The following is a 20,791-nucleotide window of genomic DNA, read 5'->3' on the forward strand; positions in this document are numbered from 1 at the left end:
ATAAACAAGTTTGAGTTGACCAAAACAGCTTGCAATGGGATATATCTTCCAAAGCTCATAGATATGATTTTCTGTATTCCCTTCATATAATCTTACGGTTTAGTTTTGGGGAGTTTGAAATACTGTTATAGACATGAAAAGTGATGTGGTGCTTTTGAAGACTGAATTACTGTGTAGCTGCCTCACAGAAACTTGTGTTTGTTCTAAAAAACCAGGTTTCTGTTGTGATTTGAACTTTTATTTGAGAGTGAGAATTGAGTAAAATTAATATTTCCTTCTCCTGAAGTTTTTAGCCTCAGTGTATAGAAGATTCTTGTGAAGTCTTTTGTTCATAACCCTTTTGACATTTTTCTACTGCTTTTAGAGAAACAAAACTAACTGATAAGCGACTTTTCTCTTAGAACATTTTTTTAAAGACCACTCCATTTAAATCACTTTGTTGCTATTAGAAGTCATGTTCTCATGGATTGGACACCTTATAAAAATGGTTATAAACTGGCTTTTTTCTTTTGCTGATTTAAATATCTTTTCAGAAACTGTATGGTCTTAACTTTATAACTTGTGAAGTACATAATAAATGCATTTAATAAAGCTCACATATAAACGTTAAAAGGAGCTGGCAGTAGAACACAAATTATTTTCTTTTGTAAATAGCCTTATGAACTTGTAAAGTGATTGAGTGTGTTTCTTTCTAGTTGGGTCTTTGTCTTCTGAGGATCATGATTTTGACCCCACTGCTGAGATGTTGGTCCATGACTATGATGATGAAAGAACTCTTGAAGAAGAGGAAATGATGGATGAGGGTAAAAACTTCAGTTCTGAAATCGAAGACTTAGAAAAGGTAAAGGATTTTACTTTAGGGTTTTAATACAAACTTATAGTGAAGATTTAATACAAACATAGTAAAAATTTTGAATTCTATTATAAATTATTTTACAACCTATCTGAAATAAAAATGGTATCAGAATGACCTACTGTATAGGACAGGAAAGTATATTCAGTAGCTTGTAATAACATATAATGGAAAAGAATCTGAAAAAGAATATATATACTTGTATATAAGAATATGTACACACACACACACACACACACACACACATAAATAAGTGAATCACTTGATCACACACCTGAAACTAACACAACATTGTAAATCAACTATACTTCAATTAAAAAAATAGTATCAGCATATTTACTTTTGTACAGAATGTTACTGATTTTCTTATTTTGAAGAATAGTCTAATAAGTACACTTTCATTTAATTTTGAAAAATTATTTTTTATCTCTTAACCTGTTTTTTTTTTTTGGTGGGAGGTGGTGGTGTTCCTGGTGGCTCAGACTAAAAAATCTGCCTGCAATGCAAGAGACTGGTGTTCAATCACTGGGTTGTGAAGGTCCCTTGGAGAAGGAAATGGCAACCCACTCCAGAATTCTTGCCTGGAGAATTCCATGGACAGAGGAGCCTGTTGGGCTACAGTCCATGGGGTCACAAAGAGTCAGACATGACTGAGAGACTAATGCTTCCACTTTGCTTCCAACCATTTTTAAGTTTATACCAGCACAATGAAATAGGCACATTTACAGGTGAGATTATTGAGATCTAGAGAACTGGAGGAGACTAAATCCTAGCCCAGCCTCTTGGCACTATACCACATTGTTTTACTGAATTAGTAATACCCTCTATCCTACCCTCCAGTTATCTTTTAAAAAGTTGGTAGGGTAAATGTAGTTTATAACTTTTAAAACCCCCAATCAGTGTAAGTTCAAATGAACTGATTTTTAAACACATACTTATAACCAGAAACTACAGAGAGAGGCCTCCATGAAAGAGGATTCCTTGAAAAGATTATATTTATCTATAAATTAACCTTATTTGCAAATTTCTAATCAACCCAGAATAACACATTTTTCAGGAATACTACTGAATTTTTCATATTTCTTTTTCTTGAAGAAGACAAAGCACATTCTTGTATGGTCTCTTCTGCTTTTGTGAGGCAAAGCTGGGCTATTATTGTGTTTCTTCCTTCAACTTAACACACAGAAAAACAGAGGGAGAGTCTTCAGGGCCTAGACGCCAGGCTTGCTCCTGAAGAGTTGAAATTTTCTAAACATGTTCATTCCTTTGACAAATTAATGCAACATGGTTGCAATTAGATTTAATCATTTAAAAAATACGTATATCTCCTACAAAAGCCGAACAGATTTGGGAATATAGAGATAAAATTGCTTGGAAATACTCTAGAAGAAAAGTCTTGCCTATTACTTCTTTCAGGGGTATGACAGTATGTTGCCTGTTGATAAGAAAAGATACCCAGTATTCTCAAGGTCTGCCTTGAGTTTTCTCAGGCAATTCCTTTCTACTTCTCATGAGTGGGTAGCCTAGAATAACTGAGAATTATAATCCGACTAGCATTATCACTGAGCCAGGGATTGTGGTAGGTCATGGGATTGCAAAATTTAGCAGGTTGACAGTGTTTTTGGACTCAAGCAGCTTTACGGTCTAGTGTGGGGTGACAAATGGGAACAAAGATTTTTTTTGATGTCCTCTGCTAAGAACTGTGAAAGCAGTAAGCAGTGAGAGCTATGGGAGAAAGGATTTATGTGTAGTAAAAGATGTTGAGCCTCATGTGGAAGTTCGTGGAAGGCTTCTTCTTACTTCTCTCCTGTAGTTTTTTAAGTCAGGATACTGCTGTGGGCATGAGCAAAAGTCCCAGGAGGTCTCATGATGCACTTTCTTTAATTATGTGTTTGTTGTTAAAGATAGGGAGACAGCAGTCTAGTTACAGCATGATATAAGAAAGTAATACAAATGTACTAGACTGTGCCTTAGTATGCGAATAGATGTATTGTCACTAGTATGAATTTTAAATTTCTTTTAATGTGTTAACATAGTTACTACTTGAGTATGGGTAATCTGGTAGAGATCTATGGACCAGTAAAATTTTGTTTTTCAGATATGTAGGTTTTAGTCTTCCAGAGATTATAGTAATATCTGCTTTAATCTGTGTTTAATGAGTTTTAAAAGAAAATTAGGGAAGATATAGAGAAATAATCAACAGCAAAGAGTTATTTACTTAGCTATTCACAGAAATACCTAGTTTCTATTCCTGTGATTTTCATTTTGTTTAGTAAACTCCAGTAATTAAATCTTTGCTTTGTAATGATATCTATTACTGAATTTGTAGTTTCAGAAAAATTATAGACCTTTAAATATTTCAACTTCTCTGTATTTAGGCAGTTTTTCTTCTTGTCACATTCTTGGAAATTGGGACAGAAAAATACAGGTGATTTTCAATAAATTCTAGTGAAGACCTAAGTGCTATGTCCCTGCTTGGAAGGCTCACCCTTCTCTCATTGAGCAAGGCACAAGAAGAACCATTTCTGAGAGTGGCTGACTGCTCCCCCCTCCCCCCGCCCCGCACTGTGATTCTTATCTATAGTAGCGCGTAACTGCAGTGCTTGCGTGCATGTGTGCTCGGTTGCTCAGTCCTGTCTGACTCCTTGTGACCCGTGGACTGCAGCCCTCCAGGCTCCTCTGTTCATGGGATTCTCCAGGCAAGAGTGGAGTGGATTGCAATTTCCTACTCCAGGGGGTCTTCCCGTCCTAGGGGTTGAACCCATGTCTCTTGAGTCTCCTGCATTGGATTCTTTACTACTGAGCCACCTGGGAAGCCCATGATTGTAGCTGGGGTCTCTGTTCTTTATTGATGTTTAATGAAACGTGAAAATAAAAGAAATAGTAGATAGAGACACATATATAAAGAGTAAGCATCATTTTACTTTTAAAAGAAATTTAAAATTATTTCTGTACAATTTAAAATAATGTATTCTCTTAATCTTATCTTATAGAACAGTGATTCAGATGTTGGTACATGGCAACAGTCCTAGGGATTTGCTGTTCATGTTTTAAAAAATTACAAGTTTTTATGCTCATAGTAAATAAATTTGATAGTTTATATATGCCCTTTATTTTGGTTCTTACAAATTTTTAGTACATTGTATGTTATGGAAAATAAGAGAGGTACAAAGTTAGTTTTCTTATAGTGGCACTTTGGTAAGTATAGAGATAGATTGTGTGACAAGATTTTAGTTGCCAAATATACTAAAATAAGGTTTGTGTTTATATTGTACTATATTTTAATTTATTCATGTTATTGTTTCCTGATAGGTTTTAATTAATAATCCTAGAATTAGACCTAAAACTTTTTCAAAAGTAATTTATATTTCTGCTTTTATTAATACAGAGATTTCTCCTCTGACATTCATTGTAAAATGAGAAAAGTAGAAAACATCTTTTCTACCACTTAGACTTTGGTTTACATCCTTATTTATTTATTTTTAAAGCATTTTAGAAAGTTACATGTATTCTGTTTTGCAGCCTGTATTTTAAGGTATCATACTGGTGTTATATTAAAATTAGTTAGTACCTTACTTAGACAATATCATTGGCCCTATCTAGCAACACCGTCAGGTGTGTCAGAGAAATATTAGCATTATTCCCTTGGCTCAGAGGCCTTGTTGATTGTAAGATGTACTGTAGATTCAGAAATAGCATAGATGGGAGCAGAGAAGAGCCTTACTATGAGAAATCTGTACATTGGTAATAGGATGCATCCTGATTTCTGGTATGTGAGGCTGTGCATCATAGGATTAAGGAAATAATGTGTTTTTCTGTTTACAGATGAGGAAATAAGAGATGAGAGGGGTTAGGTGATTTGCCCACAGTAGTAGTTAACAATTAGGGAGTCCTCTGTCTCTAAATCATGTGCTCTTCCTATTAGAAATCCTTCAACTTATAAAACAGTTCATTTATAAGTATGACTGGACTCAAATGGACCCTTGAAATTTAAATAGATTCAACAAAATGCCGTAGAAATAAAGTCCTCATCCTTGGAATATGGTGCTATATCAAACTTCTGAGTTGATCTCAACACCATGGATCCTTAGAGACTTGGAGATTTGCTAATTCAATTTTGAAAACATTGCTCCTATGCTTCAAAGGACTAAGTGATTTATTAATAGGCTCTAATAGAAAGCTCATTTGTAAAGTACTTTGGAGACTGGATTAATCTTTTCCAGTTTTGCTTTAAAGTCTTAGTACAGATAATTTCTGTGTTTTAGCACCAGCCCCTTCTCAGGGTCATTGTAGTGTCATCCCTTGACTGTTTTAATGAGCTTTCCACTAAGATGGTCACTTCCTCCTTCAACAGATGATCATACTTGTGTCTTTATAGAGAAAGTAGAATTTTCATGAATAACTGCTCAGATCTTCTGTTTGCCCCACACATGCAAACTTAGCTTTTATACGTATTCTTTCTTTGTACCCTCAGGTTCCAAAAGTATCATCCACATCCCAGGCTAGTCCTGAATTTTCATTTTTAGTCCTCAGTTTATTCTTCTGCACCACCCCCCCACCCCTTTTTTTAAATTTCAATGTGGAATCCTACTCATACATTTCTCACATTTGGAAATTTTTCTTTGACCCTGTGTTGCCTTCTTCATTCACCTTTTATAGTGTATGTATTGTCTCTCCGCTCATTCAGTCCTCAGCTTTGCTTCTCCCAACAGATTGTAAGGTCACCAGTAATTCCTGATTGACAAATGCAAAGAATTCATGTCTATCTTTATCTTGCTTTATCTCTCTTTAATATTTGACCTGAGTGACCATCCGTGGTTTCTCCATTTTTGCTTTTTCCTTAACTTACTTAATAATCCTGCATTTTCTCTTAGTTCTGCTTCTACCCTCTGACATCTCTCTCCATTGTGTTTATGGGCTTTACTTTATTTACCCCTATTTTCATTGATGAATATCATCAATTAAACCCTGTACCCCAGGGTTCTAACTTTTGTCTTTCTCACTCTGCCTTTTCTGGATGACTCATTCAAGCCCATTGCTTCAACTTTTACCTTAAACCATCATCTATCATCCCACCCTCTACCCTGAAGTTTATCTGTCTTTTGTTTTGGTCTCATAATTGTGCTGTAGCTATTTAACCTTCTCAGGCCAGAAATGGGCAATCTACTTAGACTGCTGTGTTATCTACATTCCCTCTATCGAGTAAGTCAAGAAACAGATTCTTTTTTCTTACTTTTGCTTGGATAATTCCCTTCTTTATTTCGGGCTCTTATTCTTCTACTCCCCCAGGACATTATTTTCAGAATGAAAATCATGTCCAAAATTTTCCAGACATGTCCCATTGCCTATAGGGTAGTATATCTGAAAATTCTTCTAATAAAACATAGATCCTCTTCTCTTTACTCTCCCTGAGTGAGCTCATCTACTCCTGTGGCTTTAAATATCATCTAGATGCTAATGAATGCCAGATTTATATCTTTAGCCCAGCCTGATCCTCCAAGCTCCAGGCTCTCATCCAGCCTGACTTTTCCACTTGGATGTTTCATAGTCCTCTCAAACTTAACTTGTGTCCTCTGCAGAGCTCCTTAATTCCTTCATCAGCCTTCCTGTCCTTTAGTCTTTTCTGTCTCAGTAAAAGTCACCACCACCTAGTTGCTCAGATAGAAATCTGAGGAGTTGTCCTTCTTTCTCCCTTTTACCCCATAGTCCGTTTGATTCCCACCTCAGAATGGATCTCACCCGTTTGCTTCTTTCCGTCTGTATCACTAACCCAGCATGAGTCTCCCAAGTGGTCTCCCTGCTTTTCTCTTATCTCTCTACCTCCTGCAATTTTTCTTCGTACAGCTGCTCAGGATTTAAGAAGAAATAAAGTCATGTCATTCTAGTTTTATAATTCTCCAGTGGCTTCCCATTGCCGTGGGGATAAATCCCAAGTTTCTTTGCGGAGAAGCCTCTCGTGATCTGCCTCTGTTTCTCTTTCTAATGTCATCTTGAACCTTTCTTCACTCTACTCTTCGTGTTCTGGCCATTGGCTTAGTGGAAAACCACGTTCAGGCCTCAAGTGTGTTGTTTCCTTTGCCTGGAATGCTCTTCACAGGATTGATTGGTCACTTCTCAGATTTCGGCCCTCAGCTGAAGGTCACTTGTCTTCCTCTGCAACCACATGACAATAGGCTCTCCACGTAATTCTGTATCTCAGGACTGTTTCTTTTGCACTCAGGATAATTGGCAGTTCTGTATTTGAGTATTGTCAGTATCCCCCTCATTTGTTAAGCTGTGGAAGGGTAAGACCTGTGTTTCATAGCAGCTCCCGCCTCCTGGCAGTCTCTACTCAGTCACTGTTTCTGATGACGAACCATGAGTCCCTAGTATACAACCGTCATCTGTTAAAAGCTTCTTTGTCTTTCCAAACTTCGCTCAGTCATTATCCTCTGTGTGACACTTCCCTATTGTATACTATTAAATCCTGGATGTAGGTCTTCCTTCCCACCTTTTCATAGCACCAGTTCCAGAATTGATTATTGCAGCTGTCATGGTGTTTTATAATTAACTTATCAGTTCCTTCCACCAAGACTGAATTCCTTGAGAGCAGGATTTTTTTTTTTTTAAATTTTCTTTTTCTATAGCTGGTAGTCTTCCACACAGTTCCTAGAACCCAGTAAATGCTGTATTGATGGTAAGGTGGACTATCAGTGCATGATGAGTGAAAATTGCCATCTCCCCAGTACATGGAGGGAATCTGAAACTTTAAAGTTTTGGAGAAATACCACTAACAGGTGGTTGGCAAAGGCTGCAACCCAGTCTCATAAATAGTATGAATGAAAGGGAATGGGCTGTGTGGACTTTACAAGGAGCAGGACTGGAGAAATTCTCAGTGTGGCTCTGGCACCTTCGAGGCATTCTTTGGAGAAATAATTCATGAGGTTTTCCCATGGCATGGGTTAACTTCTGTTCATCCTGACCATACAGCTTAATTTGTGCTGAGTTTGTCCATGCTTCCGAAGCAGTTTTGACTGATTTCAGTTCCAAGCTGAAAAGATTTAATGAATGGCATGGTCATTGGAAAGGTGCGTGTCTCCTATTGCAAATTTACAAATTAGCCTTTTATCATATACCTTATTCTAAGCTCATAACATGAACCTGTTTCATTCAGGCATAGTGCAGAATGCAAAAGTGTGTTAGTCATTCAGTCGTGTCTGACTCTTTGCGACCCCATGGACTGTAGCCCACCCTGTTCCTCTGTGCCTGGGATTCTCTAGGCAAGAATACTGGAGTGGGTTGCCATTTCCTTCTCCAGGGGATCTTCCTGACCAGGAATGGACCCCAGGTCTCCTGCTTTGTGAGCAGATTCTTCACTGTCCGATCCGCCAGGGAAGCCCAGCTGTAAAACTGCAGGCCAGTTCTTAGGGATCTCCAGAACCCGTGTCCCCTTCGGGCTCGGGTGGGCATCGCTGGTCCTCCTTATTAGCTCACTGTTGTGGTCAACTGGGCATATTTTTGCATACTCTGCTTCACACTTTCATGCTGTTTGCTTCATAAGTTAGATGTTTTTTCTTAAGGGGAACACTGAACTGTAAGCAAGTTTTAAAAGCAAAACTCTTTATAGATGGACATAAACATCTTCAAAATATTTAAGAAATTAGCTAGTTCATCGATGTATGGGTTTATAAAAATTTTTTACTATTGGAGTGTAGTTTCTTTACCATGTTACGTTAGTTTCTGTTGTACAGCAAAGTGAATCAGCCAAACATATACATGTCTCCCCTCTCTTGGATTTCCTTCGCATTTTAGGTCACCGCAGCCCCAAGTAGAGTTCTCTGTGCTGTGCAGGAGGGGTGTATGATTGTGAAGTTATTTAAATGATAGTTATAAGTCGTTCTATGCACTTTGTGGTTGAGTTAAAATATTTTTAACAAGGAAATATAGCACTTATTTTCAGATTAGTGGAGGGGAAAAACAGTGACTGAGCGCCACTATCTGGCATTGCGTAAGTATTCATAACACAGGCAGCACTGCAGCCAGAGTATGCAATTTTATCAAAGCAGCATCGTCAAGGAGAGAGCTAGAGTGCCTGGAATTCAGATGCAGAATTAAGCCCCAGTTTTCTCATCTGTAAGCTGGTGGTAGTGCAAACTTCATCAGAAAGTTTTGGGGGAAAAAATAGCTGGTAGAGAATATAGATACAGTAGTAGGAATATCAAAGGATAACTGTGTTTTGAATATTAATATATAAACATAATAGTGTTCATAAATGTTCAGCCAAGGTTTCTTATTAGGTATCTTCCTATTAACACAAAGAATAAATCAAGTGGTCAACTGTTAATTGCAGGGAAACAAGCTAAAAATTATATGAAGTAATACTTCAAGGTGAATATAGTAATGAAAAGTGGAAGAAAAAGTATGCCCTAAAGCAAATATTTGACTAAGTTTTTAAAAAGTAAAATGATGCTGGAAAATGAAAATTAAAGTGTTAATTGCTCGGTTTTTGTTCAGATATTAATTATAGCTCAGTATTTGATCCTGTTTTCTGTATATTGTACAAAAAGCAAAACTAAAACTTGATTTTTGATTTGGTACTGCCCTTTTGATATATGTGCTTTCTGAACATTAATGGCATCATGGTTTATCTGCCGTTCAGCATTGTGGCATCTCCTGAGCTCATGTTTGTACTCTGGCTTGAATAGGAAGGAAACATGCCTCTAGAAGATTTATTGGCATTCTATGGCTATGAACCTACAATTCCAGCTGTTGCAAATTCCAGTGCAAATAGCTCCCCAAGTGAACTTGCAGATGAACTACCAGATATGACACTAGACAAAGTAAGTACGAGCATGTAGAAGAGGAATCCCAGATCTATTCCCATTGACTGCTTTTACTAGTTTCTTTAAAGTGTTTCGTAATTCTGAATTGTAAACTTCTTGTGGACCTGTTGCTCTTGTCATTTTGGTGACTGATTTGAATATTGTTTGGCTTTGATCTCACTGCTTTAAAAGTAGTAATAACTTCATAATAATTTGAATATTAGAGTTTTCTTCCATAACTTTTTATCTTTCCTGTGTAGATATATTATATCTACACTTAGATTTTGCCCTAACTTCTTTTGATCCTCTGGACACATGAATGCATTGATTAGTAGATCCCCAGAAGTTTTCAAACAAGCTGGCTTAGGCATGGAGTGGTTGGAGGGAAGTTCTGTTTTCTTGGGCTCTGGGAATGACAGTGGCCATTTCAGCCAAGACCTCAGTGGTATGTCTTTAGTGTAGGCTGGATGTGGGGGTGGCCAGTCCCTGGCGAGGAAAATTCATAGTCGTGGTCTCTGCTGATGGATCCCTGGGAGGCTTTCCTCAACTTTCAGGTCTCCAGCAGGGAGAGGGATCCACATCTTGGAACCTCTTCCTGTGAGTTGTGTTGTCCCCACTTTTCAAAAGTGATGTTAATGTACCAAAGACCTTAATGGCCATAGGCATCCAGCAAATATTGAGTGCCTACTGTGTGCCAGGCACAAGGATGACTATACACTTATATAAAATTAATTCAGAACTGTTTCTTTCAATACTATATCACTAGTCTGAGTGGTACATTAGTTGAACTTTTTAAAGTTACTGAAAGAGTGGAGTTTGGAGACTTCTGTTTTAGTTATTTAAGTTGGCAGAAAGTGAATTTTAATTTTTAACTGCTTAGAAGTCAGATTATTTTTGTTGTAAATTCACTAAAAATTAGTTTGCCACTTCAGATAAGTTCTCTGCATGCCCACAAATTGGGCACAAATACCCACAGATTGTTTGTTGCATCATAAATGTGTAATAGTATGTGGTCATTAAATATTATATATACTTAAGTAGTAAATGTTACTAAGTAATTATGTACATGAAGTAAATTATAGGAGAATTTCAAATTTACTTTTCTCAAAACTGAGGCTTCAACTATTAATAGTTCTTAACTGTATTATAATACCATCATATTTATGAATAATGTTATAAAGATTTTTTTTCAATATTGATGGGATATAATTATTTCTAACTCTAACGTTGCATTCCTCTTCTTATAGGAGGAAATAGCAAAAGACCTATTGTCAGGTGATGATGAGGAAACTCAGTCTTCTGCAGATGATCTGACTCCATCTGTGACTTCCCATGAAACTTCTGACTTCTTCCCTAGACCTTTACGATGTAAGACATCCAGTCATTACTGAGCAGTAGTAGCGCTGATGCTCTGGCTTGGGTACATTTTGTTACGTAATGTAGTTTTTATCAGAATATTTTAAGTGTTTTACTTAATTGAAATAGAATACTATTATAATCTGAATAAGATCATAACCTTTTTTTATTGGGAGAGATGTAAACTAATATGCTGTTTAAAAATGAAAGCATTTGTTTGGTTTTGCAAAGCTGTTTTCTTTCTCAAGACTCATCTGTTGCTAAGGCAACCAGTCTTGGTTCAGCCATGAAATTTTATAGACATTTTTTAGGTTTCTGTTAAAAAGCTCCTGCTTTCCTGGTTTTGAAAACTGCCATCCGTTGCCAACAGTATTTTTGTAGTTTTAGTGATTTATGTAATGCTTCCCTTTTAATTCCTTAGTGTTATCTTTTGATATATATCAGCAATATTTAAAAGGTCTTTGGACTGAAATAATTTCTTACATGCAGTTTTGCTTATTTCTCAGGTATTTTTGTGGTAGAAGAACTGTTCAGTTAACAAGTTCCGATACAATACACATATGTGTGCAAAAAGCCTGTTTTTATGAACTCATTGTGCCGCTCTGTGTGTGTGTGTCTCTCTGGATTAATGTAATCAGTGTAGTCCAGTGCTCTACTTTCTCCTCTTGCCTCTCCAAACTGTATGATTGTACACCAAATAATTATAATGATAGCATGCATTTTCTTCATGTTTTCAATGTCTTGACTAGTGTGAAAATGAGAATAGTACACGAAGTTTAGTGTATTTGTGCTGATCTCATTTATTCTGCAAATTTTTATCACAAAATATCAGCCACTCTTTCAGGTGCTGTAAAGAAAGGCAGCAAAACCCTTTTTAAAAATTTAATTTTCTTCTTTTAAGCAAATACTACGTGTGATGGAGATAAAGAATCAGAGGTTGAAGATGTTGAAACAGACAGTGGTAACTCACCTGAAGATCTGAGGAAGGTATGTTAAGTTACCATTGCAACTTTAGATCATTTGGCTTAAAGTAGCTTTTAAAAACATTTCTGAAATAATTTAAGGTAATTTTGCAAGATAACTTTAGACTTGTAGTAACTGATGAATAAATTGGAACTTTTTTCCCAGTATTTATTTTTATAATAAGTTGTTTTTACTTCTAAATTTTTCTGAAGGAAATAATGATTGGTTTACAATATCAAGCAGAGATTCCACCGTATCTCGGAGAATATGCTGGTAATGAGAAAGGTGAGAAAGGCTTTTAATTTTGATAATATTTGGTAAGTCAAGTTATCTCTCAGTATGTTTATTTCAGTATCTGATTGTATACTCATCCTGTGAGTGTAAAGATAGATTTGGAGTCCAGGAAGAGTTAGCCTGATTTAGGAATAATGTATCAAAATTAACCATGAGACTCAGAGAACCACTGCGCACCCCCTCCATCCCCCCACCTCTTGCGGTGCTTCTTAGTATGCTAGTGGAAAGTGAAGTCGCTCAGTTGTGTCTGACTCTTTGTGACCCCATGGACTGGAGCCTACCAGCTTCTTTGTCCATGGGATTTCCCAGGCAAGGGTACGGGAGTGGGTTGCCATTTCCTTCTCCAGGGGATCTTCCTGATCCAGAAATTAAACCCGGGTCTCCCGCATTGCAGGCAGACGCTTTACCCTCTGAGCCACTTAGTATGCTTAAGCACCTGTTAAAGTAGTGGAGCCGCTCTTAATGTACAACTCTTTGGCCGACATCCCATTCCAGTGGGAGCTGGCAGCATCGTATCACCTGAGATACGAGAACAGTAGGGATAAAATCTTCTGGGGAAGAAATGCTTAAGAAAAATGAAGCTTGAAGAAGTTCCCTTGCCCCAGCCCTGAAAGACAGAATGTTGGGATTCAGGGCTTCCCTGATGGCTCAGTTGGTAAAGAATCTGCCTGCAATTCAGGAGACCCCCGTTCTATTCCTGTGTTGGGAAGATCTGCTGGAGAAGGGATAGGCTACCCACTCCTGTGTTCTCAGGCTTCCCTTGTGGCTCAGCTGGTAGAGAATCCGGCTGCAGTGCGGGAGACTTGGGTTTGATCCCTGGGTTGGGAAGATCCCCTGGAGAAGGGAAAGGCTACCCACTCCAGTATTCTGGCCTAGAGAATTCCATGGACTGTATAGTCCACAGGGTCACAAAGAGTCAGACACGACTGAGCGACTTTGACTTTACTTCAAGGATTCTGCTGCTTTTGTTACACACTCCTACTTAAGTGTAATCAGTCTCCCTCACATTTTTGGTATATTGTAACTATAGCTAGTTCTGAAAATGTGGACGGATGAGGTGGTGGGAAGTAAAAATCTAGGTACACTTTCCTAGCTCAACTTGGAAGCCACATAGATTTGGCCCTGAGCAGAGTTCATTCTCAGCAGCAGCCAGTCCTTAGATGAGACATAACGGAGGTGATATTTGCTCAGTTCTGCACTTTCAGAAAGGAGCGTATACCTTCTCTGTCTTATGAGGAAATAAACTCAAACTATTTTACCTGTTTAAGTTTTGACCAAAGAATTAAGAAACTGGTTCCAGAAACTTACCTCAAAAGTTCAGTCTGATTGCTTCATAGGCACACTTTAATTTTAATTTCCTGCTCATTGGGAGTAGTAGTGCCTGCCTTATACAGTTGTGAATATAAAGCACTTTTTATGGTCTCCACTGTATAGTGAGCTCTCAGTAAATTACTTTCATTAGCTATATTTAGTAATTATTATAAACTTAAAGAATGGATTGAAGTTGAAGCAATGGGATAAATACTTGGGCCATCTGTGTGACTTTATTGTGTGGAGTGGAAACTTTGAGAATGGTAGCAGTGTTTGCATTAATAAAATAAACAGTTTGTTTTAGTGACGTTTGCTTATTAAGTATGAGCTTCTTTAAAAGGTGGTAACTTTGCTTCTCTTACTGTTTACCATTCTTTTCCACTTTTAATCAGTATATTAAAGGAAAAATAGATGTTTCTTAGTTATTTCATTACTGGCTGATATTTTGTTTCTGTCGATTTGTTTTAATTTCTTTGCAATTTTTAATCTCTAGACATTTCATAGAGTCATTTAGGGAGTTAAAAGAGAAAATTTCACCAAGGTTATTACTGAGTTTACACAGGTTACTTTTATCCCCTCATTAGAAGAATGTAAGATACCACTGCTGGGTTTTATATTAGACTACTTAGAAAAGTCTCTCTTAGACTACACAGAAAGCCTCTAATTTGGTAAATCCAGCCACCAAAAAAACCTGCTTGCTTTAGTCAGTGGAATACTTGGTCCTTAATAAAGTTTAAAAAAAAAATTGTTTTAAACCTTTGTTGATGAAAGACTCAGCTTGCCAGACAATCAGATGAGCAGTGTCTTCAAAGTTAGTTACTTGTATAGGAAGAGGGAGAACAGTTTGTGTATATCTTGTAGTGTGTTGATACATTTACTGTGTTAATGGGATTTTCTTATCAGTGTATGAAAATGAAGATCAGTTACTTTGGCGTCCTGGTGTGGTTTTGGAGAGCAAAGTTAAGGAGTACCTTGTTGAGACCTCATTAAGAACTGGAAATGAAAAAATTATGGATCGAATTTCTGCAGGAACACATACAAGGGACAATGAACAGGTATACATCAATTTTTGTTGAACTAATACAGTATCTTCTTGATATTCTTATATTTGATTAGAGTATTTTTAATGTATTAACTGGCTGTCTCTTTCTGATTCTAAAACTTGGAAGATACTGGTTTAAAAAAACCCCAGGACCTAATGATAACCATTCTGTATTATTTCATGTCTTCTGGCTTTTTTCCTTTATACACACATATATTCTACTTTAGATACCATTTTGTATCCTTTTAATCCCTTAATCTCATTTTCTTTGCTATTGAGATTTCTTTAATAGTTCATTCTTGGTGACTGTACATTCTATCGTATATTTAGACATTCTTTATGATTGGACTTTTGAGATTTTACAATGAAGTTACTTCTTGGGTTATTCTTGAACTTTATTAAGGAAGTGGCTAAAGTTAATGTCTATTAAGTGTGTATAAATTTGCTTAGGGGTATCTGTTAAGTACTGTGTACTTCTGGATGCAGAGCAGTCTCCTGATGGTGTGTGGGATAAAGGTGGGAGTATGGCCTATAAGGGTTTTTTCTCTCTGGCATTGTTTTGCCCCTCTCATATAACTTTTCACTTGTTATTGCTAGTCTAGTTAATCCTGACTAATGGTGCCTAGAGACAGGTGGAGTCAAACTTGAATTTCCAAATAATTGTCAGCTGTCAAAAGGAAATCCTGTTGGATTTTTCTACTGATAATTTGTTAAAACTGTAAATTGATTTTGGAAGGATTAGTACCTTTAAAACATTAAACCTTCTACTTGAAGAGCATGATCTGATTCTCTGTTTATTTGACTTTTTTAATCACTTGAATGTTTTTGTTTAAATATCACATGTGTCTAATTGATTCCTCATTGTCTTGAAATGTGTGTGTGTATTTAGCTTTGTAAATGGGATCTCTAGTATATTTGTATCGTATATTATTGATTTAGAGAAATATATAGATTAAAATTTTTTTCTCAAGCTGTTGAAACTAATTTAGTATAATGATTTTTCAGTTGTTTCTCTTAGGTTTTCTAGTCTTAAAGTTATTATTGAATTAGACTTTTGTTCCTTCCTCACCATTATTATATCTCTTATTCTATTATATGTCCTACTACATCAGCCATAACTCTCAGAGACTTTTGGTAGTAATAGTGGTATGAGGCCTGCTTTTGTTGAAAGAGCTCCCCAGGTGGCCCAGTGGTAAAGAATCCTCCTGCCAATGCAGGAGACTCGGGTTCAATCCCTGGGTTGGGAAGATTTCCTGGAGAAGAGAAAGACAACCCACTCTAGTATTGCGTGGAAAATCCTTTGGACAGAGGAGCCTGGTGGGCTATGGTCCCTGGGGTCTCAAAGAGCTGGACACAGCTGAGTGAGTGACCACAGAATACACCTCAGGTTTTTACATTAAGCATAATACCAGCCATGGTTTGATGCCAGCTGTTTTCTTAGAATAAGATAATATCCAGCTACTTACAACTGTTAAACTTTTTGTCTTTTTAAAAATAAAAATGGGTACCGATTTATCTGAAGCTTTTTTAGCAGCTGTTGAAATTGTTTTTAATGGTTGATCATTAATGTGTTGATTATTAACCTATTAATGTGTTAATAGGTTTACTCGTATCCTTGCCTTTCTTGAAACTTACTTGGCAAGGTAGATTATTAGTTAACTTTCAGTTGGGTTCTGTCTGTTGCTATTTAGTATGTTCATAATTCCAAACAGATTTAATGGGAAGAAATTCTGATTTTTAAAAAATGGTATCTTCCATAGTAAATGGAAATAACTAAGACCATAATAAACTCCAGTCATTAAAATATCTCTCCTTCTACTCCAGGCCTACTGCTGTTGTCTTTTATTAAAACTCTAAAAGTCAGGGAGTAGGTGGTAACAAGAGACAAGACCATGATTCTTACTTTTCCCAACTGGAAATAAACATCTAAAATAGAATTCTCCCAGCTCAGAAGATCTAGCAATTAAAAAAGAAAAAGCGAGGAATGATACTGGTAGATGACTTCTGAGTAGTAGCGTGAGAATGAACAAACTTTTGGGATACCAGAGTCAGTGTCCAGGATAAATTAAATGCGTGGGCAAACATGCACTTCAGAAGTCCTGCAATGAGCATTTCAGCTGGTGTTTGTCAGGACTCTTACAATGCACGTTTTTGTTTGTGCATTTGTTTTTAATGCTGCCAAGTATGAACTTTTGGTTAATTTTATTGAATAGTTTTTTTTCCCCTTGCCCCTAGGCATTATATGAACTTCTCAAGTGTAACCATAATATAAAGGAAGCAATTGAAAGATACTGCTGCAATGGAAAGGCATCTCAAGGTAAGAAGGACTTGGGATCAAAAGAGGGAAAGGACAGGGGGTGGTCTTGGGGTTCAAAATAAGCAAAGTATCATAAAGGATGGAGCAGTCCTATCACACTTTTGTGTAAGATCTGTGTTCATCTTCATAGCAAATAATTTTTTCTTTTTCTTGCCTTCTATTTTTAGACATACCAGAGATTGTTCAAATACAAATTAGTTACCCCCCTGTCACCTCCAGAACAAAGCAGACCCCAGAGATGACAGTATATCTGAAGTAATTAATAAGAATGATTTTATGATTTCATTGGGGGAAAAAAGTTGGTTTTTCTTTTTCTCAAACCAGACAGGAAATGAAAAGGAGATTAAAAAAAAAGAAACGTGTAATATATTCCAAGCATGTATAATAAACATGCAAGAAGTATGTTTTTAGTAATCATGTAAAACATTTTTATAGTGCTTAGGTTTTGATTTGTGTGTGTCAAGGAAAATGGTTAACTTTAATTTCAGTATTTTTGTCATATAAATGGATTGCATGCACCATAGCTTTCATTAAGTATATGTAGAGTGAAATAATGCTTAATAATATATATAAATAAACTTGGAAAAATATAAAAGCTGAAAACAATGCATCAAAACTTGCGGGTAAAATAGTCTATTGAAAGGTTTCCTTGTAATAGCTGCTTTTTTGAAAAAATTATTTTAAGCTCTCAAAACTCTGGAAAGCTAAGTGCATTTAATTTTTCTTTAGTTCAAGATTTCTAAGATTTTCTTTTTTAGTCAAACTGTTTTTCACCTTTGTGGTGGACTACTGTGAATGGCTTTGGGGACCAGTTCTCCGCTGTGAGTGAGGCACTTCAGGTCTCCTCTGCTTCAAGTAGATTTAATTCATCAGTATTAATATCTGCTGGGAAATTGAATGGGACTTAGTCTTTTGAGAGCAAAAGCTGTGTTTTATTCCCTTCATATTTCTGCAGTATAGCACTCTGCAAACTGACTTTAAATAAATGTGTGTTGATTATTTATGGTCTCTAATTAAAGAGACCATAAATGATTTTGATGTAAGACCAAAGTAAGGCTTTTTTTTTCCATAGAGGAAATAACATTTTATTTTTTTCTAATTAAAAATGCTCATTGTTTTAAAAAAAGAAATCAGAAAAACAATGAACATAAATTACAGAAAAAATAATAAATTCTTATCAGAGAAAAAAACCCAATGTTTATATTTTGTTATTCTAAATTTTTTTAGTTAGGATTACTAAAAGCATACTTTCAGTAAGGACTTGTATGTGTGTGTGTGTAGAAGTTTATAGTCTTTTATTAGGAAACCATACTGTAAGTAAATCAGTGATTTGTATATGAGTTTTGAGGCCAATTTATTTTGTTTTAAAATTTCTTTAGAAGGAATGACTGCATGGACAGAAGAAGAATGCCGGAGCTTTGAACATGCACTCATGCTTTTTGGAAAAGATTTTCATCTTATACAGAAGAATAAGGTAAGTTAGGCAGATTAGACAGAAACAAACAGAAAAATTGCTTAGTGATTACAACGAATATAAGCAACTAATTTATAAGTCAGGTGGGGGAGAAAAGCTATAACTTGTTAATGCTCCCATGCTATTAACATATTGGTTACTTTCTGAACAGTCTTTCTGTAAACTCAGCATCATGTCATCTAGTTGCTCAGTTGTGTCTGACTCTTTGTGACCCCATGGTCGGCCAGGCTCCTCTGTCTGTGGGATTCTCCAGGCAAGAATGCTGGAGGGAGTTGCCAGTTCCCTCTCCAGGAGACCTTCTCGACACAGGAACTGAACCCATGCCTCCTACGTTGCAGGCAGATTCTTTACCATCTGAGCCACAAACCCAATACTGCTCTGAAACACAAAATCTAGTTTAAAAAGCAGTAGGCCTAGAATATTGAATAGCAATAAGCATTGAATATCCAGTTAAATATTTCAGAATCCTAGTTTCTGTAGGACAAAAGGAAAGAATAAATCATATTTTAATGAGATATAATTATCTCAAGCTTTTTAGAATATATACACAGTTTTTTAAAAATTGACTTTATTTTTTAGAGCAGTTTTAAGTTCATAGCCAAATAGAGAAAGTAGACAGAGGCCCCATGTATTTCCTGCTCCCGCACACACATGGTTTCCTCCTCCATCAGCATCCCACACCAGAGTGGTGTATTTGTTACAGCTGATAAATCTACACTGCCATATTTTTATCCCCCAAAGTTTATAGTTTACATCAGGGTTCACTCTTTGTGTTATATATTCTATGAATTTTGAAAAATATATGATGATACATATCCACCTGTAGTATCTGTAGTATCCTACAGAATAGTTTCAGTGATCTAAAAATTGTGTCATATAATTAGAATCATACAGTATGTAGCCTTTGCAGATTGGCTTCTTGACTTAAGTAATATGCATTTAAGGTTCCTCCATGTTTTTTTTGTGGCTCATTTCTTTTTATCACTGAATAATATCCCATTGTATGGATGTACCAGTTTGTTTATCCATTTGCTATTTGAAGGACATCTTGATTGCTTTCAAGTTTTGGAGACTTATGGTTAATGTGTTTATTGAAAGGTATACTTTATTTCTTGGTTTAAAATGCTTGTTCCTATATTATGATCTTATAACAAAGCCACTAATCACAATAGAGGTTCTGAAACTTCCTTATTGGGTAATTAAGCAGGGGAGAAAATGTTTATATGGGTAAAGATACGGAATTTTTTTCTGTACGTCTAAACTCATACCTTTAGCTGTATATAGTTATAGAAACCCTAGTCTGGATGTGGAGCCACATTGAATGAGGCTCAAATTTTATTATCATTGTTGATTTTCTACCAGACTTTGTTGCAGCTAAGAACCAAATGCATGGTAGAGGAAAAATCTTGCCTTTAGCTGGCAATCATCTTAAATTCCAGATGTGGTTGAGTACTGATCCCTTTGCAAATGGAGTCTCTTTTGGGTCCTGGAGCCCTTTGATAATCTGATGAAGCTGCACCCTTCTCACTAGAAAAGTGTACTTGAATGACATTTTGGGAATTACTACATTCCCATTGAGGCTCATTCATGGATCACTCAGGGTTAACAAGTACCCTTGGTACAGTCATAATTATGGTGAAAGTTCAGTGAAGAAAAGTAAAGTGTGTCAGTGTTTTAAGATTTTCAGTAAAGATGTAAGATAATCTCTGGATGCACATTTATTATTACATTCTGACTTAAATAAAAAGCCTTGGGCTTTGGAAGGTAGCCTCATTATTAAATAGTGTGAAAATAAAGACAGTTTACTAGTTACATGTTCAGAATTTCATAATTAGGAAGATAGAAAATAAGACTGAAGGGTGTAAAAAAAAGTTATTAAAAAATGTGTAAAAAATGTGTAGAATTTTTTGGTTTTTAAAAAAAATTCAACTTTTTTAAATTAGGTGAGAACTAGAACAGTTGCTGAATGTGTAGCATTCTACTATATGTGGAAGAAATCTGAGCGTTATGATTACTTTGCTCAACAGACAAAGTTTGGAAAGAAACGATATAACCATCACCCTGGAGTTACGTAAGTACCGTGGGCTTGACTTCAGGGATTTTTGTTTTTAACTGTGATATGCAGTCACAACATTATTTGGGTGTGTTTTTTAGGGACTATATGGATCGTTTGGTGGATGAAACAGAAGCTCTGGGTGGGACAGTAAATTCTTCAGCCTTAACTTCTAACCGACCTGAGCCTGTACCTGATCAACAGCTAAACATTCTCAACTCTTTCACTGCCAGTGATTTGACAGGTAAGAACATGAGCATCTTTTTGCATTTTTTAGTAAAATGTGGGACAGAATTATATCCTCTTTGTCGCATGATGTAGGACCAC

General features: G+C 36.3%; 1 protein-coding gene across 1 annotated transcript in view; it reads left to right on the forward strand.

Moving 5' to 3' along the window:
- MIER3 (MIER family member 3) overlaps nt 1–20,791 on the forward strand; it is a 28,946-nt gene that overhangs the window by 4,129 nt on the left and 4,026 nt on the right. Inside the window, exons 3-12 of the mRNA XM_043887518.1 lie at nt 696–841; nt 9,538–9,672; nt 10,902–11,022; nt 11,912–11,997; nt 12,186–12,258; nt 14,482–14,633; nt 16,856–16,937; nt 18,317–18,411; nt 20,355–20,482; nt 20,566–20,708. Of these exons, the coding sequence (XP_043743453.1) occupies nt 696–841; nt 9,538–9,672; nt 10,902–11,022; nt 11,912–11,997; nt 12,186–12,258; nt 14,482–14,633; nt 16,856–16,937; nt 18,317–18,411; nt 20,355–20,482; nt 20,566–20,708 (1,161 nt within the window). The remainder of the gene's footprint in view (nt 1–695; nt 842–9,537; nt 9,673–10,901; nt 11,023–11,911; nt 11,998–12,185; nt 12,259–14,481; nt 14,634–16,855; nt 16,938–18,316; nt 18,412–20,354; nt 20,483–20,565; nt 20,709–20,791) is intronic.

This window comes from Cervus elaphus, chromosome 25, assembly GCF_910594005.1.
Source record: "Cervus elaphus chromosome 25, mCerEla1.1, whole genome shotgun sequence".
NCBI lineage: Eukaryota > Metazoa > Chordata > Mammalia > Artiodactyla > Cervidae > Cervus > Cervus elaphus.